Consider the following 24,568-nt stretch of genomic DNA (forward strand, 5'->3'; position numbering starts at 1 on the left):
AAAAAGTCGGCCTAATCGAGCGATCCGTCGTGGGGGGTGATCCGTCGTGTGGGGTGGGGTCTTACCCTCTTAAACTTCTCCAGCTTTATCAAAAATTTACACAACGGTTGCACCTCCAGGCCCCATTCCCTCCATATTACTCCGCGTTTCCTCCGCTCTCTGAGCTGCTCCAGAGCCCAGGGTCTGGAGCCGGGACAAAAACCACTACTCCGTGGCGGGTTTGTATTGCCCTTAAACAGCCACACACGACACAGCCACACGGTCCTGGAGGCCAACCGCACCACTCGAGTGACAGAATCAATGTTGTTCATTTTGGTGGCTGATGTGCGAGACAGAAACCCTTCTTATTCTACCTCTTATTCACTTCCTTTACAGTAAAAGGGACCTTGAGATACCAAGATACGCGTGAAAGTCCCTGGCACGTATACGGCTCTGCTTCAATGTTAATTCGCGATTTGTTTTCCACCATGACACCTACACTGTAGCTGTAGGCTGTAGGCCACTCGATGAAGACAAGTAATTCTCAATTTGGATCCTCACAAGTAATCATAACTCTCCAATGGTGCCCGTGGCGTCAATAACCTCAGCCACAACGGTCCGTACCTGATTGAATTCCATGCATCTCTGTCTCCGTCTCCGCATCCCACTCATCGCCAAGTCTGGGTACGTCCTCCTTCAAAGTCATCTTAGTCATTGGTTATTAGTGCCGGTTTATCTACACCAGTGCAAACACCTCATTCTTTTCTTCCGTCTCAAATGATTTGCCTTTATCAGAGACCAGGCTCCCTTGCCGGTGAACCACCTGGAACCCATACCACGGCTCAATCCCTACAGTTCATTGTCACGATAGACTTGGTCGGCTCTGGCAGATTGCTTATACTGGCCGATAATACCTTGTGCTTTTCCTGTCCGGTGCTGACGGGGAAAGTACGCTATGCATGGGCAGTTTGAGTCTTAAACGCGCTTCGGTACCTGAGCAGGCCGCAAAACGCCCGGCCCCGCACCGCGTCGTGTCCGTAAAACCCACCTCACGCCGGACCACAATCGGGCCAGGACCGGACGGAGACGAAGAGATGGGAACGCCGGGTACAACTCGGGCTTCGTCGCCACCTCAAGTGACGTCGATCGGAGCGCATCTCTCTGGTCCGCCAACAAGCACCAATCTCGATTCTGCCGCCGACACTGCGCCCTTTGCCCTTGCCCGGTTCGAGTTCGAAGCAGGCAAGGGTAATGAGGGCACCAAGGTCCTAATGGTGGAATGGGATCCCTCGATATCTCCGTCTTCCTCTTCTCCGGCATCCGAACTCTCACCTACGCCAGGCAAGGCATGGGAAGTTTCGTGGGAAGGCAAGGCAAACCATCTTCCAGCAAGCGACAATGTTAAAGGAACGCATGAACGGATGTACTTCTTGCTTCCACCCGGTGCCACTGTTCCTTCCACCATTGCCATTATTCATCCTGACGGTACAACCTTCACCATCAAACCCCTTCCCGCCATCTTCCCGCCAGGCCTAAGTGCCAGTGGATTTGATACTGGAACACGTGGGGTTCTTCACACCATCTGGGCCAAGAAAAGAATTCGTGAACTTCAAGAAGAAATCGAGGCCGAGAAGATGACAAACACCGAAAGCGTCGGCTTAGAAATGGTGCTTCAGGAGCAGCAATGGGTCGTCGATCATTTTGGTATTGCTCCAAATACCAACAACATCGTCGAAGGCCGGATGATGTCCGCACCAGAAACTTTACCAAGCCCCATCTCTCCTCACCTCCTAACCAGTGGCCGACTGGGAGAGAAGCTGAAGGGACTGAAGCTCGCGACTTCTGCAGCAGATTTGATTGCTGGTTCGGCTGGTGAGATGACTCTCAAAACATAAACTATGCTGCAAATCAACCAAGTATAACTGACTTGGGACTCACAGACAAGAACGCGCATCTTCAGCCCATATCTTTCTCACCCGCCCCCACTGGTATGGCTTTTCACTCCTTCTCGTACCCTGCGCGGGAGACGACGACTGGCAACTTGTCCCTAGGAGGTTCGGCATCATTGGACGCCATGCTCGCAGGGGGCGGCCTTCATCCGAGACAGCAAGACCAGGATCAGGAGGAAGAACTTTTTGCACTCCCGATGAGCCCTCGCAGTCCTGAAATGAAACGAAGTCCCTTTAGCTTCGCCTGAATGTGGTGATCGCTTCTGGGCCAACATCACTTCCACTCCAACGACTTTGAGCACGATCCCAGGGAGTAGGGTGGCGAAGTCCCCTAGACGTATGCCGTGTATGTTCGAAATCAGTGGATGATAGCTGTAGCTGGAGGTGTATAGCATACATTCGTAGACGGACTACGGGACGACATAGACAGGATTTGTACGCTACACATGATAGCGTTTTTTAGTCATTGCAGCATGTTTCATTCAGTTTGTAGGCTACTACTCCTCCATACTTCATTTCCGCCTTCCATTCCATAGAATGTTTCTTTCAGATATCTGCTAGCTAGACGTGGTCATTTGCATTGCATTCTCGTCGCCAATATTACCGCTGAGGAGCAGCAGTAGAAAAGGCACAGAAATCTGTCGACATGCCGGCGATGTAGTTCTCATGTGCTGGTTCCCGTTTATCGATAGAGACGAATGATTACCTCCAGACCGCGATGATGACCACCTCCGGCGGTCTCCGCTACCTCATTCCTTTCTCGCCTTCACTTGGAATTCCCCGAACCAGGTGGCGAGGTCGTATTCATTTCATCTCCAGCCACCAACGCGACCTTCATCCCATCGCTCCTTTCTCTCTTGCCGAAGATAATATAGTATCTTGGCGTCTCTGTATCTCTTTATCCAGTCCACCGTCTCTCTCTCCGACGCATACGCGCCATCTCCCTCTCCGTCGATGAAACTCTCCTCCAAGACATGGCATACCGAGGCCTGTTCATGAACACCTTGCCCCAGACATTGGTACATGGCAGCGGGTGAGAAGGGTGCTAACGCATGGTCCATGTCGGATTGTTTCTGTCGCCACTGGCGCTCGAGCGCATGTGTTGAAAGAAGCTGTGCTTGCGTCGTGGACCGCTGGTGGGCTAGACGAGCCTCGAGCTCTACAAGCCGTGACGCGAGCTCAAGATTCTCGGTCAGGGCCGCTTGAAGGGCCTGGTGAGACGACGAGAGAGATGGGTGAATCGTACTTGGTGCATGTGTTAGGGCATTAAGCAGGTCCACGTTGGTCGCTATATCAGCGAGGTCATGTTTCCTAATACCATCATCAGCTTGGAGAAAGAAAATGAACGGCAGATGACGCCACTGCCATATCCAAGAACGTACGCCTTGTCTTGCAACACCTTGGGAAGCCACTGTTCGCCCGGATCAGGCACAGGCTCAGGTCGGGCAATTTCGAGCCCGGCCGGCTGCGAGACCTGGTTCAAACGGCTCCCACCTACACCCTCCGCTTCAAGCCCAGTGCCGTTACCGCTGCCGTGCCGGGGCGAGTTGAGCATACTCGGCGTGCCGATACGACTTGTGTCGTGGCTCCCCGGCTTGGGTGGGAGTACCGGTGGTGGAGGATCATGCATGACGTGGTCAGAAGCTTGCAGCCGAACAAAGATTTCAGTGAGATGATCCTTATGCCCAAGACTCAGGAAAATCTTTACGCCCCTGACTAACTTGGCAGGCTGATCAAAGTATATCTCACAAGTACAGAGATGTTAGTGTTCGTTGGGCGGCGGGGTGGTTCTACGAGACTTGGGGTTTACCAGGCAGAAGGGTGAGAGGTCAACGTTCAGCAGGGACCTTGTCTGGGGTGACCCACAGCGGATGATTGGATATAACCAATCAAAACTAAACTTGCGTTACTTATTATACATTTAAGCTCACGTCTACGTATTATGATTTCATATCCATAAACACCTATCTATATGGAATACTCAATTATAAGTACCTTAGAAACTGAACTCTCTCTTTTTTGCTGTGGTACTCTTTTATTTGTGAGTTTGCAAAGTCTCGATCTAAGCAATCGTCCCCCCCTGCATTAATCAACTTGGCAGCTGGATGACCTTGGTGTGTTCGAGGCACATTGTGTCCGGCCGAAGTCTTCATGAGCGGCATGCCATGTATACATAAAGCATCTCCAAGAGAGACCTCAGATCCCCGTTCCTTGTTCCTAACAAACATTGTAACTCGCCAGTAAACTGCCTAATTTAGTGCTTTACGGACCAAAGATCCCGCGACCACCCCATTTCACGTAGCTTCTTGCTACTCGAATTAGCCGCCTTCTTCTCCCCCGATGCGACGGCCAGAGCTTTGCTGCAGGCAGCAAAACACTCGACCAGTTCCTTCATTCTCTTAGCCTTGATGAAGCACTCTGCCACATCGGAGCCCTTCTCCGCAATAGTAGCCGCCAGCTCCATACATTCCAAAAAGTTATCCCTCGTCAGCGTCGTGCCGGCGAAATGGAGCGTGCTGACGTAGGCGAGAAGTGTCTCAGGAAGATATGCTTCCCGCAGCGCTTGTAAGTCTTGATCTTCTGTCACGAGCGTATCAGTTCTCTGGAAGACGTGAGATGAGGAGTACGGATTACCTTGACAACCAAGCCAGTCATCCAGTAGCGGTCGTACGTGTTCTTTGGCTGCCTTAACCTCGTTGCCAACCTTCGCCCAGAAATCTCGTTTGACAGACGGGTCCCTGCAAGTGGTTAGCAAGATGCTGTAGCCAAAGGTCAGGTCTCCATACTCTCTTGACAGTTCCGCCAGTGAAGCGACAGTCTCCATTGTGTCCAAGGCTCTGACAAGACACTCAAGTTCGTGTAATACCTTGGCGTCCGATACTACTTGACTTGGCGAGAGGTCCATCGCACCCGCGCCTTCGAGCTGGTTAACCCAGAATTCTCCATCTTGTGTCCACCAGAGTTCGTCTTCTGCTTGCTCAGGGAAATCGCTTGAGCGCATACGCAAAATGCTGTCGAATGGTACACGATTTGCGAAGCTTCTCGCAGCATTCAAATGCATGGTCTCTGTTCGATTGGGGTCTAGTTAGCGGATAGGCGTCTTCTGTTTCGTAAAGGCAGGGTCATACTTAGAAAGTGCTTGTAAATCGCCACGCTGATGGAAAACACATAGGGCCAGGCCTCGTTGACTAGTAGCAGCCATTCCACTGACCGGATCAACCGCTCGTCGACCGAATCAATGGATTCGGGATCTTCACCGAAGAAGTCTGTTTTGATGGAACGTCCGTACTTCAAGGACGCCGGGCCATCGTCCATGATCTGGAACTCCCGCATGGCGCCGTTTTGCGCAGTATCGGGGTCCAAGGTCTGGAACAAGAACTGTGGTTGTGCCTTGACGAATTCCACCACGTCCAGTCCTGCTTTGTGAATGAAGGCGAGCTGCTCCTGACGAGCTTCGCTATCGGTGATGGGAAGTAGGTTTGTGCTCAACACTTGGAAGGCTCTCGATGGGTGAAGCCTGGAGCAGTACAGTGGTATCAACTCCTCCAAGCCTGCTAGACGGAGCAAGCTAATGTACTGCGTAATCGTGTTCTCTTGCAATTCACGACGGTCATGATCCGAACTCATTGTTACGGTGTTTGTTTTCAGAGTGCCGAGTTTATCCAGCGTATCAAAGATGATGAGTGCGTGAACAGCAATTCGCAGGCCATCAGGATTCTTGATGTCGGCGAACTTTTCCGTCACTACGTCGACGTTGCGACAGTTATGATCGGGCATGAGCGCAGATGCCTCCTTGGAATTCGCCTTCTGTGTGATGGCCACACCCTGCTCGTAGAAGTGTCGTTGGAGGTCTTTCGAGATAATGGCGGCCTGTAGTGCCTTGATAGGCTCCAGAGCTTCCTTGCTCGTGTGCGGGCTTGTCTCAAGGTTGCGGATCAAGCGTTGCTCCAACGTTGCGGCATCGCCATGGAACTGGACTGCGTCAAAAGCGGCGAATGATGACCGGATGGTTGATGATGCTTCCGGGGAGCATTGGCTTAGGAGGAAAGTGTCGAACTGCGTGCGAACCAGAGCGTTGTAGTGCATGAACATGAAGTCGTCCCAAGTCTGGCATACCCTTTGCACGCTAGGTATGTCTCCTGACAGCACCCCATATACTGCTCTCTCGATATCATCGGTACCTCCTTGACGAGCAAGGGCAAAACACATGCGTCTCCAAAGAGCAAGCGCTGAAGGGTCGTCAACAAGCATGGTCTCCCCATGGTCATTTGCAAGAGGCAAGGCGGACATGGACACAGCCCTCCAAATCTCCGTCCTCTCCAAGCACCACTCCCGCGTAGTCTCTAAACTACAGCCTCTTCGAAGAAGCTGGAAGCAGCCCACCCAGATGGCCCTCTCAAAGTACTCATCCTGTGGCTCCAGCTTCCGGCCTTGTCTGATCACAGAGTCTGGGTCTAGTTCGGCAACGAGTGGCGCCTTGTCTGAGTTGACTAGAGAGCGTGCGACCTCCGGAAAATGCACATCAAGCGGGCGTGAAGAACCAATCACACTCTTCTGCAACTTGATGGCAGACCTTGTGTGTATCCAACCGTGAGCGATGATGTCCCCTCTGTCGGCGTTTTGCTGGAGCTCTCGTACGAGGTCGTCGATGTCAGGGCCAGCTCTCGCGCCTTGTTGTAACCATTCGAGAATGGTCTTCCTCTCCGTGGCCAACTGGTCGTTTGCGAGGAATGCCCTCCACAGATCTTCTCCATTGTTCGTAGCCTGCTGGTTCGTCGAGGTTCGGACCGAATATCTCAGGGGGATAAGGCGACGAACGAGATCCCATGTCTGTCTTTCTTGCTCCCATACTCGAATCTCTTCTGAATTTGCCGCAGCCTCGGCCTCTTCTTCATCGTCCAGGTCCATCTCGTTGTCGCCAATTGAGTTCTGGCGGCGTGGCTTGCGCAGCTGCGACAGCTTTTCGGCGGCATAGTCGTGGTATGCATTTACCAGCCCCAAGACCCTTGCGCGTTTGTCGTCATCGGTGCCTTGATTCGCCAGGCAATCGTCGAGAATGTTCGCGAACACCTCAACTTCAGGCCCGATTCCGTCCATTTTCAGGATTGCAGTCGTCGTTGAACGGAACGGGATCTCGCAAAATATCGACTAGAAATTTGCGCCAAATGAGCAGAAGGTATCCGGTCGCCTCGTTAACTTCAATGTGGAATGGTCGATCTTTGGTCGTCGGCAAGGTTGCGCATGGGACCAGGGTAGGTATGGAGTCCCGATGCGATCCTAGTGGGTGTGATTAGCCAGAACAGGACTTGCGGACAAAGTGAGGCTATGCAGTGACTCCTCTGCTTACAATCTGTCAATGATTGTGGGTGTCTATGTTTTCAGGCCGGGGAGGGATCAAGCCATCGATCCTGCGGTGTGAATGACTTTCCGAGGTGCTTCGCAGCGTCGAAGATGCAAGAAGCTGCGACCTATCAAGCCCTTGTGCACAGAAACTTTTGCAGGCCCTCGACAGAGTTGAAGGAGTTCCCACGTATCGACTCTGAGGGCAGAGGAAATAGGCTAGAGAAATAAGACTCGAATAGTGGAATTGGGATCTTTGATCAGGCCTCCCACCCGACCGGAGAAAAAAAGATAATGAAAACAAATCAGCTGGCAACTCAATGAGGCGTCTAAGGTCGATACTTCACCTTGCGACCAACAGACGTCCCAGGTGAGAGGCAGGCCAGCGCCTATCTGGTCTGTGCGCACAGTAGTCGCGCGCGTCGCGTCAAAACCTTGGGCACAAGTAAACACTGTGCGAACTTGGGTTGAATAGGTGGGAGACTGACTGTGTAAATAGATGTAGAAACACAGTATGGACCCGCTTTGGTATCCTTTATCAACACACACAGTTGGAAATTTTCTTTGAATTCTTTCTCTCTTTTTCTTCTTCAATGTCAAGGCTTTTGTATTAGAGTCTCGGAATAAGCACTCAATGCTTGTTCAGATCCTGCGGGGTCTCTTAGCGCGCTCAACGAATGCCTAGAAGAATTCTCTCTTTCTTGAATGTTACCAGATTTCTCTACTCGGGTTAACGTATATCTATGGAAGAGTGTACATTTCAGCATCCCTATCTATGGCTACTTTTGGGAATTGGCCTCGCCCGACTCCTCGCGTGTTCTCGACAATTTCAGTCGAAGCAGATCTGGCTTGGGACAGCTCGCCGACGTAGCGCTGTCTCCTTTTGACTGGTAAAAAGCCTCGCAACACTCGTACAAGGCCAAAATCACCGACTGGCACTTCTCCTCATTGTACCCATTTTTGGTTAAGCAATCTGTGAGTCCAAGTTAGCTTCAATGTCGCTGACTCAGCCTTGCATCTGGTATCTAAATCGTGACAAAGCCGTGGAGAAGTGCATGACGAAGACCTACCCTGAATAGCGCACTGCGCGGGATTGGGTCAGCGCTGGGTATGTCAAGTTGATCTCTGGGTTGGATGATGGGCTTACAGCACGAGGATGGCACGGCGGATTCGCCCTCAGGTCCTCATTCTGGCCCTTTCATTTCATTGTCAGCAGCTACATCGTAAGACGAAACAGTGCCGGAGAGTTTACCATGACGATCGGTGACGGCAGCCTTGCTCAAGGCCAAATGTAGAAGTTGCGACGGTCCTGGTTGACAATGAATATGTTAGCAAATAGCCGCCATGGGCATTAAGCCTCAACCTCGCGCTTGTTTCTTGATGTGCTTCTGGGTATGGACCTGAATCATGCAAGGACAAGCGACCAAATAGGAGGATACTTGAATACCTACGTGTTCCACGAAACTTCAGGAAGGGGCAAATATCCGGATGGAAATTAAGGTACCTAAATTGAAGTGTTGGTGTAGGTAGGAAAGAAGGTATCTGACTTGCATTCCATTATCACCTTGAGGCTTAGGCAGGCGACATCTGGGGTGGAAAAGTGTACTAAGGTAGGTAGGTAGGTACCTAAGGTAAGCCTCAGAAGAAACACGCTCCACTTCGTCCAATCGATTGCCTTCTATCCCACTTCCACCCAGTGTCTCTGCCGACCTCTCTAGGTACCTAATGCGCCTGTCTTTCGGACTCAGATGCGCCTCACACTACTGCTCCCCACCTTCCGCCTTTCGCCAACTCTACAAGTCTCCTTCTTCACAACATCGCGTGCTTCCTTTTCTGCGCTCTTCATACGCCCAACTCTCGAGATATCACAGCCACACGCGTGCGATTCCTCACACTATCGCAATACCGCCCTGCAGCGCAAAGTAGGTGGATACCAGACCGTCAGCACTCCATCCATCATTCGACCTCCATCCACTCCCGTTGACCCCTGCAAAGTCCAAACGACCAACATCAGTCTTGTTCTGTTGCTAACGTTTCCCTTGTCAGCGATAGTCACAAAATGTCTGGCGAACACGAGAATGGAAGCCCGTCTGCTGGCGGTCAAGATGCTCCGCCCGCCGTCGAGCACCTGAACATCAAGGTTACCGACAACAACAACGAGGTCTTTTTCAAGATCAAGCGCTCCACCAAGCTCGACAAGCTTATGACGGCCTTCTGCGAGAGACAAGGCAAGGCTATGAACTCTGTTCGGTTCCTGTTCGAGGGCCAGCGTGTCCAACCCACGGATACCCCAGACACGGTAAGCGTTGGCTCCGCGGCCTGCCCTGGACATTGCATGCAATACTAACGCGAGTGGCACTACCAGCTCGAGATGGCGGATGGAGACACTCTCGAGGTGCACCAGGAGCAGGTCGGCGGTTCTCTGTAGTCAAATGGAGGCAAGAATAACGGGAAAATACACGGTGGGAGTAGTCGAAGGAGCGATGAATTTCTTGCTTCTTGAGAAGGCCTCGGCTGTCGCAAATGGCGTACATGGATGCAATGGATTCTCCTAACAGGGCCATATGAAGACAGTCAATGACGATTATGACCTTTACCACTTTAATTTTTTCGCCTTTTCCCCTAGAGTACCTTATCCAGTCAAACGCTATGCCCACTGCTCAAGCTGAAAACAATACCGAATGCTAATCGACAACAAAAGCGCAATCGCTTCCCCTATTCCTTGATCCTAACTCCTATCTTGGACAACTTGACATAACGCACAATTCAGCAGTCTGCTCATGTACATCGTTATGCCTTGAGTTCTATCATGCGGCATCCTGTGCATAGCACCATCACCCTGTCACCAACCTCTTTGGGGAAGATTTGGCCATCGTCGAAACCGCCCTGGCAGGAAGCGCAGCGGAAACACTCATCATGCCACTCACCGCCTAGCGCTCGAATGTACTGTCCGATGACAGCAGTCTTGCACTTCTTGCACTTGGGCGCCCTTCTCTCTGTCCTTTTTGTCTGACAGTTGACACACCACGCATACCCGTCCTTTTCAATATGAGTCATGCCCTTCTCGAATGGATCGCCGCATTCCGCGCAAAAGAAGTGTCCGTAGTGCCAATGTTCTCCCAGGGCGACAACGTGCTCCCCGAGAATGGGTGTCTTGCAGTGTTTGCATCTCGGTGCATAAAGTTCGTGCCAGTCAAGGTGACAGAAGAAACGTAAGCGCTCATCGCCGTCTTCGGCCATGGTCTTGCCTGGCGTCTCTTCCAACACCTCGCCATGGGCGCGACGTTGGATTCTGTCGAGGCGCTCTTGGCGGTGAGCCTCTGGCTCTGGACTGATTTCCAAGGCTTCGAGACCAGTGCCACAAGCAAAGCAACTGAAGCACTGGGGATGGAAGCGCTCTGAAGATCCGCCCAGAGCGACGAATCTACCTTCAATGGGGAATGCGCATTCGTGACACAAAGCGGTTGAATGTTTGCTCGCGCCAGGGGCTGGCGACCAGTGACGTTGCGGGCGCCGGAAAGGGTGGCCCTTGGACGCTGTCTTGGGGTCAGGTAAGGGCCGCGGCTTCGGATTCGAAGATTCATCGTCGTCGGGGGTGACTATGAAGGGTATACCGGGACTAGAACCAGTTGACTCATCCGCCCCGTCAATATTTATGACCGGAACGATCGGGTTGCTGCGTGCTCTGTCCGACGGAGGCTCCTCCGGCGCCACCACGATAGAAGGAATCTCCATCGGCTGGTTGTTTTGGCTCGCGGCTCCTGGCCTAGCATCAGTTCTCTCGTCTGGAGCCTTCCACTTCGAGTCGAAGCTTACAATCGGCCGACCAGGGCGATCACTGACAGCCGTGGGTGTAGGCAACTTCGCGCTGCGGTCCTTCAGCTTCATACTTGTGGCCCCTCGGATGTCTTCACTGCGTATCTCTATGCCGTTCTTCTTGGGGACCTGGTCGTCCACCACAGGCTTCGGAGCCGACGTGTTGGTGGTGTACTGTGGGTTGCGCGATTGAGACGGTGGGTTCCGTTGAATCTCTACATTGCACCTGGGTTTCCAGGGCCCAACGCGGTCCGCCTGTGAGTTTGTAGCAAATCGGACTTGATTTTGGGGGTTCTCTGGTTTGTCCACCAAAGGTAAGTCTGCTGCCGACGCTGACTTCGTCTTGGCCTTGTCTTCCCGGGCATTGGCTTCTGGCTCTTCCCAAATCTGGTCACCTGAAAATGGTCTTTGAACTTCGCCGCTGATGTTCCGCTTCATGCTGCTGCGACGCTGACCCGAACCCCTGGGTTTCGGAAGGGGTCGGGCACCGGTTGGCCCTGAAGTTCCCAAGTCCATCGAAGGCCGCTCGGGACTCTGGCTCTCCTCCCCCACGCTATTCCGCGACAAAGCCAAGGAGGGCCGACTTCGCCGAGAGTGACCATCGCTGTCGGTAGAGCTGCCAGAAACCGACCTGGACTTGTCCCTGGCAAGGCCGGATGGATGAGCGCCGTCAGCATGTTTGCCGACGCTTGCGGTGCGAGCATGAGCATAACTGTTCTTTCTGAGGTGAGGCTTGTACCGATACGGGGCGTCCTTGTCAGGAGGGCGAACTCCATTCTGATGCCGCCAGACCAGCTCTGAGGCCTCGTCGAGTGCAGCGTTGTAGATACGTGTTTCGTCATCTGGCGTCTCCGCAGCTTCACTCTCGACGTGTTGTTCGCCGTTCTTAATGGACATGTCTTCCATGGCATGTCGAAGTGACACGGCCTCTTCCTTTTCCATCCATCGCTGTCCTCTTTCCATGTAGGTAGCAGTCGGCACAACCTGAGAGGGCTTCAGAGGTGAGGTTGGGCGGTAAGGTTGATACTCCCGTCCTTGGGTGCTCGGAATTGAATGACGGGATGATACACTGGCGTTTACAGAAGCGGGATGCGGTTGCGGTGGCAAATCGATAGAACCTGGAGTGGAAAGTGCAGGACTTTCGCTTCGAGGAGGGGGCTCGGAAATGCTATGTTCGATTGAAGGGCGTTTTGATCTTACGCTTGAAGAGGAAGGCGGCAGAGGTCTTGCTCCGCCGGGGCGGGCGACTCTGTTGGATCGAAGGTTTGCCAAGTAGGCAGCTTAGGAGTTGGGGATTAGCTATCACGACAGGCAGAAGAAGAGAAGCGCCCAGAAGCATTTCTCACCGAATTGTTCGTTGTTCATGTAGCTTGGCGATGGAGGAGTCACCTTCCTCGTCTTCTCAGTGCTCTTTCTGCGGTGCATGATGGAGAGCTGGCGTGCAGCGAGCACGTCGTCTATCGAGCAGTGGAGACGGGAAAAGGTGGTGGCGGTGGGCAGTGGGCAGTGGGAACAGGGTGAAGATTGATGCGGTGCCTGGGGAACATGCGGTGAAGGTCTAGTGGATTCGCTTGACTATGGATGTGTGAATAGATGGTGATGATGCATCTACTTATGAACCAAAGGGAAAGACTTAGTCTTTTCGTGACACCCTGAGAGGGAGGGAACTCGGCTTGACGGCGATGAAGTTATACTTGAGCCATCCATCGGTAGCTAAGGGAAGGGAAGGTATTTGGCGTGGGACGTTGTCGGGGCAACAATGACTCTCTTCTGTGACAACGCAACATCGAGGCCGACGGGGTTGGGTGAGCTTAAGTTGACCTGCCTAGCTACACTACGCAGGGGGCTCTGTGCCCGTCGTCGGGGACACACCCGGTACTTAAGGGAGTCACCTCAGTGCAGTGTGACCTGATGCCCTTCCAGGTTAGCCCCTCCCGCCGTGCGTGTTCCCAGCGCTTCTCAGGGAGACAACCACAATGACAGCTCCACAGTGGCAGACGCCTTCAGATGGTGGCTTATGCCCGTGATCCTGTGTCGACTTCTTTGGAAGCAATCACTTTCCTTCTTTTAGTACCCCAACTTGTGATCATGTTTTCCATGCTGAATGTATACCTCGCGTTTTGTATTCCACAAAGCCCTCAGGAGCAGTGGTATGCGCCAATGTAGGCACCTCGTCAGATAGCTGCAAACCTACATACCTACCTCAAGTATCTGAGAACAGAGATTTTGGGCAATTTAGCATGTCTTAACCAACTTGTCCCAAAAGCAAGCGCGTCGATCTGCAGAAGTAAGCAGTGCCTGATACCAAAGTGAGTAATAGTGCAGCATCTGCGTAAACAAATATGCCGTACCTTGCCTTGGGCTTTACCATGTACAGGGTGACGCCCCCAGCGCGATGCTACTGGGTCCGTTGTCACAACTTGTCAAAGTGCATGACTTTCTTTGCCGCGCATAATGGCTCATATATTGACAATTTCTTACACATCTGCGTTGTCAAGCAACCACGTCGTCGAAGATCCCCACAAATTCGTCGCAATGCAAAGAAATGCCCTCTTGGTATTAACTCCGTGAATAATGTACACTTAGAGGAGCTATCAGCTGAAGAGTCTCCAGGAACCTATCATATTACCATCGTAGTTCGCCGGGCTTTGCGTCCTTGTCCTTGCCAGTACTTCCCTGGGCTTGAGCTTGGCTTAAAGCTAGAACGTTTGGGTCGTTTGATGGTTTCGGTCCATTATCGAAGCCTAGATTTCTAAACTCGTCCTTGGCCATGAGATTTCTGAGGCCAGAGTCAATAGCAGTTAGAATGGCGTCCGCCGTTTCGTCCATCGTCGCATAGTGAAAAGCAGACTTACCGATCCATCCGACATGCAAGGTAGGATTTAGCAAGGTCGCGGCATTCCGCGTCGTTAACTCCTCGTACTTTCTTGATGCACTCGAGATAAGTAGCTATAACATGCTTGCATTCACCTGATCGGGTGCGCGTTAGCAGACCAAGGATCTCGAAGACGTAATGGATTGGGGCACACATTTCGCAACTCACCATCATGATCAAGTGGGAAACTGCCACGTTGAGGACTGGGTAACGGTAATGTTTGTCACACGTTAGCCTGCACCGCACCACCTTACATATTGCATTGGCTGTTGAAGAAGGGCCGGGTCAGGTACGAACGGTATGGGCTTGGCATTGGCTTGTCGAGAACCTGGACCACCAAGTTGACTCATGGTAGAGATGATGCGGATGGGATTCGATAACAACAGATGATTCAACGCAGTCCCGGCCGAGAGGTTGTCTTGAAAAGCTGCTGCTGTTGTGTTGATGTGAAGAAGTTGCTGTGCCTCGATATCTTTATCTGAGCCTGAGCATTGAGGGTGAGAAACCTGAGTATCCGGAGCTCGGGCAGAACTGCGCCGCAGCTTGACTTACCTTGAGGTATTGCATGAATGCTTGTATCGTTAACCTCATGTACGAAATTTCGATTGCTTCTTCTGCTCAAGTTGCGGAAAGGCTCACATGCGCTGGCCCTGTAGGGAAACAATTGCCTACGTACGGAGTAGAGGGATGTCCGACAAAGGCGGGTGGAACCATATTGGTCGATTCTGTGAGGTACCTGAGGTACCAACGTACAGACAATAACTCCTTGGCACCCAGTGACACCCAAGAGTCTACGACGGGACGCTATGGCTTTTTCAGAGCACCTGTCGCGGAGGTAGGTACCTCGAAGAAAAAAAATCTTCGCCCAAGGTAGCTCGCTACGCAAGCTAAGGTAGTGAAGGGGCGATTGCGCACGAATACAAACCTCGGGATAAATTTTAATAGATAGATCTTCTCTGACTTCCGGTGTTGCCACTGGAAGATTCTGGCAGACAAAATCCCCTCGATCCGTCCATGCCCAGCTCACACTTCTGTTCTTACAGCTGAACACTCGCCAGTGCACGCGCGCCGATGGAGCCGCCAGCTACTTGCATAGAAATCCGAGAAGGAAAGAAAAGACCAACAAGTCTACAAGAATTTTGTGAAAGGAAAAAAAAGTATGGAAAGTATCTCTTCTTCATCTTGAAAAAAGCCTCACCGCGATGAATGGTTTCTCACCCTCTGAAATAGCTTACCTTACTCAGGAATATGCTGGCTTGTACGGAGTAGGTACTGATAGTGATGTAACTGGGCCTGAGGTATCAGGGACTAACGGATCCATGGATGTGTATTAGCTAATACAGGGAACTATTCTCCTCCACTGTCTCGACCTAAGCATTACGTGCCTTGTCGCTTGTCGGAGCTTTCTGCGTAGGCGACATGGTGGATCGCGCATGAATTCTCGAAATTGAACGACACGCCGGAGAGCATCTACGCGCATCGGCTTGAGTAAAGCCCCCCTTCGCCCAAAAATCCCATCTCGTCTGAAGGGGCTTCGTTCTCAGTTTTGTTGTTTCTCCATCATCTGCCTCGCCCTCAACTTCCAGAGGCAGTCGACAACTCCCGACGAGCCTGCGCTTGCTCCCTTCACCTGCACTAGGTGCCCTGCCTTGTTTTGCGTCGCCCTGCGCTGCAGACTCCCCGTTCGGCCTGGCCTTTCGCCCTGTGAAGGAGCTTCTACTATTTCGCCTCCTGAAGCTCTCCTCGACATCCTCGGGTGCTTCACTCCTCACCACCACCACCACCACCACCGCCACCTCTTCCAATCCGATTTTGTGGGAGTATCTACCTCCTAGCGTCACGCAATCACCATGGCGTCCCTCGGAGACGACCTTCTCGGCACTGTCAACAAATTGCAAGACCTGGTCTTCAATACTATTGGCAGCGACTCGCTCGATCTCCCCCAGATTGTACGTCGCCTAGTTATGGTGCATGAGCTATATATATGCCCAATCGCTAACATTTGAGCAGGTTGTAGTTGGTTCACAGTCAGCCGGGAAATCCTCCGTCCTCGAAAACATTGTCGGTCGTGACTTTTTGCCCCGCGGCAGTGGCATTTGTACTCGACGACCCCTGATCCTGCAACTCATCAACGTATCCGAGGACGAGAGTGCCTTCGACCCTTCCTCCGACCCCTACAAATCTCCCGACGTTGCCAGACGGTCTGAATGGGCCGAGTTTCACCATATTCCGAACCGCCGCTTCAATGACTTTTCGGATGTAAAGCGCGAGATCGAAAACGAGACGGCACGAGTGGCGGGCAACAACAAAGGCATCAACCGACAGCCCATTAACCTCAAGATCTACTCGCCACATGTGCTCAACCTGACACTCGTTGATCTTCCCGGCCTCACAAAGGTATGCCGCCATGCTTGCCTTTCTCGGTGCTCAGCATCAAATACCTGGCATACTCTAACACAAGCTCTTAGGTTCCCATTGGCGATCAACCTACAGACATCGAAAAGCAGACGCGGAATCTCATCTCCGAGTACATTGCCAAGCCGAACAGTATTGTCCTTGCCGTATCTCCTGCCAATGTTGATATTGTGAACTCGGAGGCTCTCAAACTAGCACGACATGTTGACCCTCTTGGTAGGAGGACGATTGGCGTGCTTACCAAGGTGGACCTCATGGATCATGGTACGAACGCGTTGGATATCCTATCTGGCCGTGTGTACCCTTTGAAGCTTGGATTCATCGGTGTCGTCAACCGCTCGCAGCAGGACATTCAGGGCGCTAAGCCCATGGAGGAGGCTCTCAAGGCTGAATCTGAGTTCTTCAGACACCACCCCGCCTACCGTAACATTGCTAGTCGATGCGGCACTCACTACTTGGCCAAGACGCTGAATACGACCCTGATGGCTCACATTCGCGAGCGCATGCCGGATATCAAAGCTCGCCTCAACACTCTTATGGGACAGACTCAACAAGAACTGGCAAGCTATGGCGATATGCACTTTAGCGGCAAGGAGCACCGTGGATCCCTCATCTTGCAGCAAATGACACGCTTTGCAACGTCTTTCATCTCATCCATTGACGGTACCTCGACTGAAATATCTACTAAGGAGCTTTGTGGCGGCGCTCGTATTTACTACATCTTCAACTCCGTCTTTGGCATGTCCCTAGAATCCATCGACCCGACTTCGAATCTTTCGGCCCTTGATATTCGAACGGCCATTCGCAATTCCACCGGTCCCCGTCCCAGTCTATTCGTACCCGAAATGGCCTTTGACCTTCTCGTCAAGCCTCAGATCAAGCTTCTCGAGATTCCTAGTCAGCGATGTGTAGAGCTTGTTTACGAGGAGCTCATCAAGATTTGTCATACCTGCGGCTCAACTGAACTGTCTCGATACCCGAGACTGCAAGCTAAGCTGATTGAGGTCGTGTCTGACTTGCTACGAGAACGCTTAGGGCCGACGTCTGGTTATGTCGAGTCTTTGATCTCGATTCAAAGAGCGTACATCAACACTAACCATCCCAACTTCCTGGGTGCTGCCGCTGCCATGAGTCACGTTGTCAGCAACAAACAGGAGAGGGAGCGAAAGCGTCTGATTCAGGAAGAACGGGAAAGACGGGAGAAGAGGCGTCTTAAGGAGCTGGGCGCTAATGGCACCGAAGGCCCCGAGGGCGAGGAGGAAGAGCCGGCTGTCATCGAAAAGGCCGAATCCAATTCTCTTCGGAAGCAGGCAACTAAGGGCGCGCGCAGCTTGTCACCTGGTGTACGGGAGAACGGCACCGCCGGTCTGAATGCGGCACTCAACGGGGCAAGGTCAGCTTCTCCGTCAAGATTCAATGATAAGGGCCTGGGCGGCGCGCGCGACTCTTTCTTGACCTACTTCTTCGGCAAGGACGGTGCTTCTGCGATTGGGGCAGCATCATCGCCTAACTCCTCCATCGCCCGGCACGTTAGCCAGAGTTCCGAGCCCACATTTTCACAGAGCATCCGGCGAGCTGAGGACAAAGTGGCTTTGCGTGCCCCAGCACAATCTTCGTCCCGGGACGAGCTGGAATTTGGCAAGCCCCAGCAATCCATAGATTATGGCTCCCTCTTCGTAGGTTTCTCCGTCCTCTTTTATTTCTCATTGATGAGTACTAATTCAATATCCAGGGCACGGCTAGCGGCGAGCCAGCCATGACAGAACGGGAAGCCATGGAGACAGAGCTTATCCGAGCACTGATCTCTTCCTACTTCAACATTGTGCGCGAGTCGATTGCGGATCAAGTTCCCAAGGCGGTCATGCATCTGTTGGTGAACCACTGCAAAGACGTAGTCCAAAACCGACTTGTCAGCGAGCTGTACAAGGAGGCGCTGTTTGAGGAACTTCTGTACGAAGACGACGGTGTCAAGAAGGAGCGCGAGAAGTGCGAGAAGCTGCTTCAGACGTACAGGGAGGCAGCCAAGATCATCGGCGAAGTGTTATAGATACGTGTTGGAAAAGAAGAAACATATCTTGGCGAAACCGGCGCCACGTGTTTGCATTAACACCCTCTCTATCTCTCTGTATCTCCCTGCCTCTCCCTCTCTCTTTTTCTCTCTCTTTCTTCCCCACTTCCTTCCTCAGTGTGTGTCGCGCACACGGATGTACACTCTTGGTTTCGTCAGGCGGATAAAAGGCGAGGTCTACGTCACGGGGCGTTTCCGACGGAAAAGGCTTATGGATGTCTGAGAAACGATGCCATGATCGTTGTGCTGTACCTCATCTCTGTCTGCTGGGTGTCTATCATGTACCTTTTTGTGCCGAAGAAGTGTGTAATAGAAGATCCTCAACTTCAATAAAGCCAGACTAATATTCCGCCGTGGGTACATTATAATGCACCCAAGAACGTGAATGCGAAGTTGGAGAAATTCGCCTCACGCGTACACATTCTTGCCCATTTATTCGTAGCAATCACAGATAGCCGGGCTTGGTGTCCACCCTTTTTCGGATAGAGAGATAGATTCGGTACGAGAGGGAAAAAAGTAAAGCATGGTACTATTCGGCTGCATCTGACTACTGTGCTACCTTATCCTTATGCTATTCCCATCCCACCAAAGAAGTACAACGTCTAGCTAGTATTCTGATGGTCTCTCAGCTCCGGAGCCCGACATGGGTGCTGGGCTGTTCGGGTTATATTCTGCATACAATGACGGAGCAATCCTGAACTGGGCTCCTGCAGTAGAAGCTTCGCGCATTTGAAAAGCATCTCGCCGCTCGCCAGGAACAGGAATCTGGTCCATCGAGCCGTACATAGCATCGTGCCTGTGGTGTGCATATAATCCTCTGTTCTGGTGAATATGAGTGTCATCTTCGTACGATACCCGGTGCGGTTCTCGCTCTCGTAGAATCGGCCGACGAACGATGTACTCTCCCTCTGCATCTCGTACATGTACAATCTCATAAGTCTCATAACCTTCAGACTGAGGGCGAGTCGTGCTCGTGTAGCGCGTAGCGCTGCGGAGATCGCTGCTGCGAGTTGAATTTTGAGTCATTACTGGGCCATGGTAGTACGTCGACACCTTAGAAACATGCCCAGCGTGGCGGGCTCCATGCGGTTCTGCGATGTATTGCGCGGAGGGTCCAAGGCGAGCGTCATCGAAAGCTTCTACTTCCATGTGTCGTCGTTCAGGGTAGTTGGGAAAGTCCGATGGGGAGGCGTCGTGCGCTGTGGATCGGCGCTCTTGATGAGCTACCTCACGCTCCAACAACCCAGCCTTCGGTATCTGAGACAAAGCGTCACGATCTTGAGCAAGATGCGACTCGAGAGCAGCAGTCAAGCTAAATTCATCAGGACCCCCTGCTGGCGGACGTGCAGAATCTAGCTCGACAGCCCTTGAAGAATGAGCAATTATTGGGGCGCATCTTGCTGAGCCTGGTCTTGTGTCCTGCGGTAACAGTTGCTCTCCGTCGAGTGACAGGTGTGGCCGAACCAACCTCGAACGATCTAACGTACGAACTACTCTCTCTTCTTCCTCTGCGGGATATCTGCTGCCATGCCCATACCGAGACTCGGCCAAGACTCGGTCAGGGGCTCGACTTTGCTCACGGTACCCATGGCGATTTTCGTCAGCCAATGCTAAAGTGCAGTTTGAGAAGTAGTCTGACGGCATGTAATGATCTGTTTTGTTGTTGCCACCGGCAGGATGCCCACTGTCATAGTAAACGGTGCTGCCCCTATGATCAAACTCTGTCATAGAAGCGCCCCAAGACATTTGTCGGCGAGGGTCGACGTTTGAGGACTGAAGGGTCCGTCCTAGGTCCCGTGCTTCATGAGAAGTGATCAGTGGCTTATAGGGGAGTGCCACGGATCTTCGATTATAATCTTCCGTTGAGGGCTGCGTGTCTCGGCGTTGTTGCTCTTGACCAACGATAGGCGGTTCTCGAATGGCTCCAGGACCATGCCAGGGGGTGCGTTCATCACTAGAAGCATCTGTATGCGTGGCGTAATTGTGCCAAGTATCATCCACGGCCCGATCTAAATCGCTGGGCTGTACCACCCTGCCCAGAGGCCACGCGGCTCCAGATTGTTGTGAAGGCCCGCTGGGCTTATTGAAGACCCAAGGGATTGCTTCGTTGACGAGGTTGAACTTGTGTCCCTTGCTACCAATAATGGCTTTCAAGTCAGGAATTTCTGATGCATCCGGCATCAATATCATGTCTTGTGTCCAATCGAGGCCTAGTTCGCTCCTGTGCCCCACCTGCTGGAATCCGACATGTTGGTTCTCGAAGTGATTGACAAGCTGCGGGAGAGAGAACATGGTGCGTTCTGGATTAACTGGTGGCCCTAGACCCAATGTACAAGATCTGCACCTCAGTCCGTTGATATTGCGGACCGGACGCATAGCCTTGTTATTCGATAATCCATCGTTGAACATTCGCAACGAGGGAGTCTCGCCAAATTTGTGCCAGAAACGTTTGACCACATGGTGTATAGTGATGTATACTCTCAAGGGCCCAGGTAAATCCCTGGTTGTGCTAAGCGAGTTCCAAATGTCTCTCGCAATCCGGGCCAGGTTTTCTAACTGAGTGGTATACGATGACGTTAAGGGCATTCCATGAGGTGCAGCAGACGGTGGCTGAGGATTGCCTTGATGCGGAAGAGTGCTATGCGGCTGCTCAACAAATGGTGTTCCTAGCATGTTCGGAGGTTGCTCTTGGGGGCCAGGAGGTATGGGTCCAAAGCCAGAAGATACCACTGGATAGAATTGGGGTGCGCCAGACGGTCCAAATTTCGGCGGTGGATAGGGCGCACGCGGTGTGCTAGCATCCGTACTGTAGGTTGATAACGGATTGTACGGGCCGGCTTGTGTTGCTTGATAGCAAAGGGGCGGAACTTGGTCGGGAGGAAAACGGTACACAGGGCTAGGCAGGAGACTGCCACTCCGACTAAGAGTATCATGACCGTAAGGTGGCCGGGGTCCTGTCGCTGCATGACCTTGGGCGGTTCCCTTTCCTGCGACTTGCTGAGAACCTTTGGTCGATCGGCCGTTGGGTTTGAATATGGACTGCTCTGGCCACTCAGCTCTCCAGTGAACAACAATGTTGCCGAGACTGAGAGCTTTGGTATGCTTTGCGGCATAGTGTTGTATGACCCCCTCGAATCCGTAGAACCTATGGCTTTCGCAACCGCTGCAAAGAAACAACTCCTTCCTATGCGACTCGGTATGCTGTTTGATCTTCATATCAAATACCCACTTCATGTTCTCCAGCGTGAGCTTCTGTGTAAAAGGACCATCTTGGGGGTCGACAACAGGCCGCCGTCCAGCTGCGATAGCATCCGCAGCGTCTTTCGCAACATCAGCGTAGAATCTTGACCGCACTGATAGGAGGACCCCGGCTGCAAAACGTGGGCTATTCTCCTTGTTGACTTTGCGACCCTTATTCCAGCTACCGCGAATGATCTCGTCGGCATATTTTGACATTCGCGCGCGTACCGGGCCTTGGATATCATCCCAGTCTTGATCTGTAACTTCTCTTGTTGTCTCGACCTTCGTTTCAATGCTGGTGCCCCGAGATTCAGTAGGACCCCTGTTGATGTTTCTCTCGGCATCGGCTCGTTGAGACAGCAATTCGGGCTTCAGCGTATTCCACGCATTCTCATCCAAGGCGGCCGTGATTTGTATGGCTGCTTGAAAGGAAGGCATGTGAACAACAACGTTGGGTGGCAGAGGAGGGTCGAGTAACATTGCGCGTCGCTCAATTTCAGCACGTCGTAATGCTTTCTGTGCAGCAGCCTCTTCCTGAGTCTTGTCTGGCCTACTGCAAGCTTCGGAATATCGTTCTTCTAAAGAAACTTGAGGGGTCTTTCGTGGTTCGTGATCTCGGTCTGGCATCAGTTCATCGATACTACCGTTCTCCAGAGTTTGCACGCTCTGGCACATCTGCGCCAGACCGCCAGTCGCGGCCCACTTCTCCCATCGTGATGTATCAATTCTAAGGTCTTTGCCCTGGGCGCCTAGACCCTTTAGCCACTCTTCGACAGCTGCTGTTCCAAGGCTCTGAACCACGTTTAGCTCTTCCTTGGCGGCAGTGATGCTGGAGACTGAGTATAATTTGGTAGTTTCCAGCTTGTTGTCGCCTGCGTTGGTTTCCAAGATGCTTGATGGGATGACCTGCAGTTCGGGTGTGACGAAGACAAAGGCAAGTGCTGGGATGAGGGATGATGGGGTTGTGGAAGAAAGTAACAGGTCGATCTCCTATGGTATGTTTAGTTTCGAAACGAAAGATGACGAGATCCAAGTAGCAAACAGACCTTCACAGAATGCTTCAAAAGACAGGGACCGCAACAGGTGATGCCAAATGCAAATACGGTTGCCAGACCATGCACTCCAGGCCCTGGATGCCAGAGATCAGCATTCTCTTGTTGTTGATCAATCGGCTTTGTAACACCACAATATTGACAGGTTTTGGTGCAGCATAGCCGCCACATATCGAGTTCAGTCCGATTCCTCAGCGGGGAGGGCATCCTGGGATAGTGCAGTCTCCTTGAATGTTGCCAGACTGTGTCTGGTTTCATTGGCTTGAAGAGGTTCGCATTTTCCGGGTAAAGAGCAGTGTTGCCGAAAGCGGAGTGAGAATCAAGATACCCGTTGAAAAGCTTGTTGACTCGTAGCAGGGCACCCAAGCTCCTAGGTGAAAGAAACGCGAAAACTCGATGCCATATTCCAGCGGGAAGAAGTGATCTGTCCCCGGGCAACTGAGACGACTTGCTCCTCGTAGCCTCAAGCTTCAGCCTCTTCGACGTGCCTTGGTCTTGGCTAGTATCACTGGCTTCCACAAGGCTATGAGCAGTCTTTCGTTTGTTGTCCCTTCTCGACTGATCCTGCAAGCTCATGACGGCTTGGTCGGATGTATTGACACTAGAGGCACAATTGTTCCTCGTTGTGAAGAACTTCACATCGTCTGAAGATGCACCGGCCTGAGATGAAGCAGTATTGCCATCGTCTTCGGCTGGACTGTGAGGCAATGGGGAAAGCTCCATTGCACCCTCTCTTGGGGATGAGACACCCCAGCCAGAACGCAGAATAGAAAAGAAAAGATATGGTGGATTGGATTGCCAATAGCAACCGTGAGAGGTAGAGTAGAAAGGGTTTGGGAGAGATTGGAGAGCTTGTACACTTGTCAGATCTGAAAACCGTGATAGTTTGAGGGTCACGTAACGAATGTTCTATTGTCAATTCGTTGCGTCTCGGAGTAGAATCAAAAGCCGTCTGCCAGAGGAAACAATGATCATCATTGAAACTCCAAGGTTTTGCAGGTTTGAGAGAGAGATAATGGTGAGATGGCTCTCGTGCAGTCTGGGAATAGTAATGAACGTTGGGGACAAAGAAGCCTCCAGACCTACAGTCCTTTCCCTGGAGATCACTCCAAACAAGGATTGTCAGACGTGAGCGGACACAAACGCTTGGGAGTAAGGAAAGAAAAAGAGCCACGGCTACTCGTTCAGTTCGCATAACATGATTTGAGGGAAGAGCGATGGGCGTGCAGGCTGACCGACGTGACGGGACGCGTTGATAGTAAGTTGAAATGGCTGATGAGATGCATTGGAGTGACGGTTCAAGATCGGGTTGTAGGCAGTTGCCAATGGAAGCTCGGAGCCACGGAGCCACAGAGCCGCGGAGCCACAGTCGGGTGGAGGGCGCCGTCTATGAGTGGAGACCTACCTTAGGTACCCAGTCGGATCATGCTCAACCTAGGTAGGTACCTTACCTCTACCACCGTACCTTGACGTAAGTGCTTCCGCGGAGGTAGCTATCTGAGTTTGCCCAAGATGCGGAATCACAGTATTTCTATTAGATTTCACTTTCTAGCCCAGATGATTTTCTCGACGGCTGTATTCACTCTTGCGCGTCTGGAAACGGTGTATGCGGTCCACGACCGAGGATCGGAAGTTCGCTTGGCGTTTGGCATGGCTACAAATGTACGTCCTCATCACGAACGAAGGGCCAATGTCACAGACACTCAGTGGTATTGCAAACGCATCATAATCAATTCCTATGTCTCTCTCGTAGGAGAGAAATCTGTCTTAAGACTGCAGACTAGTTTGATGGGGATGATCATGCGTCTTCATCACCGACTTGAGTCTGGTTATT

The 24,568-nt window shown here is 52.1% G+C and overlaps 7 protein-coding genes across 7 annotated transcripts; 3 read left to right on the forward strand and 4 right to left on the reverse strand.

Annotated features, from left to right (window-relative positions):
- Positions 1 to 938: 938 nt before the first annotated feature.
- N0V96_001890 (uncharacterized protein) lies at positions 939 to 1,874 on the forward strand (the record flags this gene model as incomplete). Its single annotated transcript, XM_053195202.2, has 1 exon — positions 939 to 1,874. One exon carries the CDS (start codon positions 939 to 941, stop codon positions 1,872 to 1,874), a length of 936 nt encoding a protein of 311 aa, XP_053047473.2.
- Positions 1,875 to 2,737: 863 nt separating this feature from the next.
- On the reverse strand, positions 2,738 to 3,558 carry N0V96_001891 (uncharacterized protein; the record flags this gene model as incomplete). The annotated part of the gene is made up of 2 exons (XM_065756366.1): positions 2,738 to 3,239; positions 3,311 to 3,558. 2 exons carry the CDS (start codon positions 3,556 to 3,558, stop codon positions 2,738 to 2,740), a joined length of 750 nt encoding a protein of 249 aa, XP_065614735.1.
- Positions 3,559 to 4,182: 624 nt separating this feature from the next.
- On the reverse strand, positions 4,183 to 7,025 carry NUP84 (Nucleoporin nup84; the record flags this gene model as incomplete). Its single annotated transcript, XM_065756367.1, has 3 exons — positions 4,183 to 4,666; positions 4,715 to 4,994; positions 5,057 to 7,025. 3 exons carry the CDS (start codon positions 7,023 to 7,025, stop codon positions 4,183 to 4,185), a joined length of 2,733 nt encoding a protein of 910 aa, XP_065614736.1.
- Positions 7,026 to 9,327: 2,302 nt separating this feature from the next.
- SMT3 (SUMO protein smt3) lies at positions 9,328 to 9,696 on the forward strand (the record flags this gene model as incomplete). The annotated part of the gene is made up of 2 exons (XM_065756368.1): positions 9,328 to 9,567; positions 9,634 to 9,696. The coding sequence occupies 2 exons, from the start codon at positions 9,328 to 9,330 to the stop codon at positions 9,694 to 9,696; spliced, it is 303 nt and encodes a 100-aa protein (XP_065614737.1).
- Positions 9,697 to 10,058: 362 nt separating this feature from the next.
- Positions 10,059 to 11,990, reverse strand: N0V96_001894 (uncharacterized protein; the record flags this gene model as incomplete). The annotated part of the gene is made up of 1 exon (XM_065756369.1): positions 10,059 to 11,990. One exon carries the CDS (start codon positions 11,988 to 11,990, stop codon positions 10,059 to 10,061), a length of 1,932 nt encoding a protein of 643 aa, XP_065614738.1.
- A 3,819-nt stretch (positions 11,991 to 15,809) lies between these two features.
- Positions 15,810 to 18,421, forward strand: DNM1 (Dynamin- GTPase protein; the record flags this gene model as incomplete). The annotated part of the gene is made up of 4 exons (XM_053195198.1): positions 15,810 to 15,908; positions 15,970 to 16,356; positions 16,428 to 18,050; positions 18,107 to 18,421. The coding sequence occupies 4 exons, from the start codon at positions 15,810 to 15,812 to the stop codon at positions 18,419 to 18,421; spliced, it is 2,424 nt and encodes an 807-aa protein (XP_053047469.1).
- A 2,687-nt stretch (positions 18,422 to 21,108) lies between these two features.
- Positions 21,109 to 22,832, reverse strand: N0V96_001896 (uncharacterized protein; the record flags this gene model as incomplete). The annotated part of the gene is made up of 3 exons (XM_065756370.1): positions 21,109 to 21,481; positions 21,672 to 22,672; positions 22,797 to 22,832. 3 exons carry the CDS (start codon positions 22,830 to 22,832, stop codon positions 21,109 to 21,111), a joined length of 1,410 nt encoding a protein of 469 aa, XP_065614739.1.
- Positions 22,833 to 24,568: the final 1,736 nt, after the last annotated feature.

The sequence above is a fragment of the Colletotrichum fioriniae genome (genome assembly GCF_027942845.1).
Source record: "Colletotrichum fioriniae strain IMI 355084 chromosome Unknown scaffold_2, whole genome shotgun sequence".
NCBI lineage: Eukaryota > Fungi > Ascomycota > Sordariomycetes > Glomerellales > Glomerellaceae > Colletotrichum > Colletotrichum fioriniae.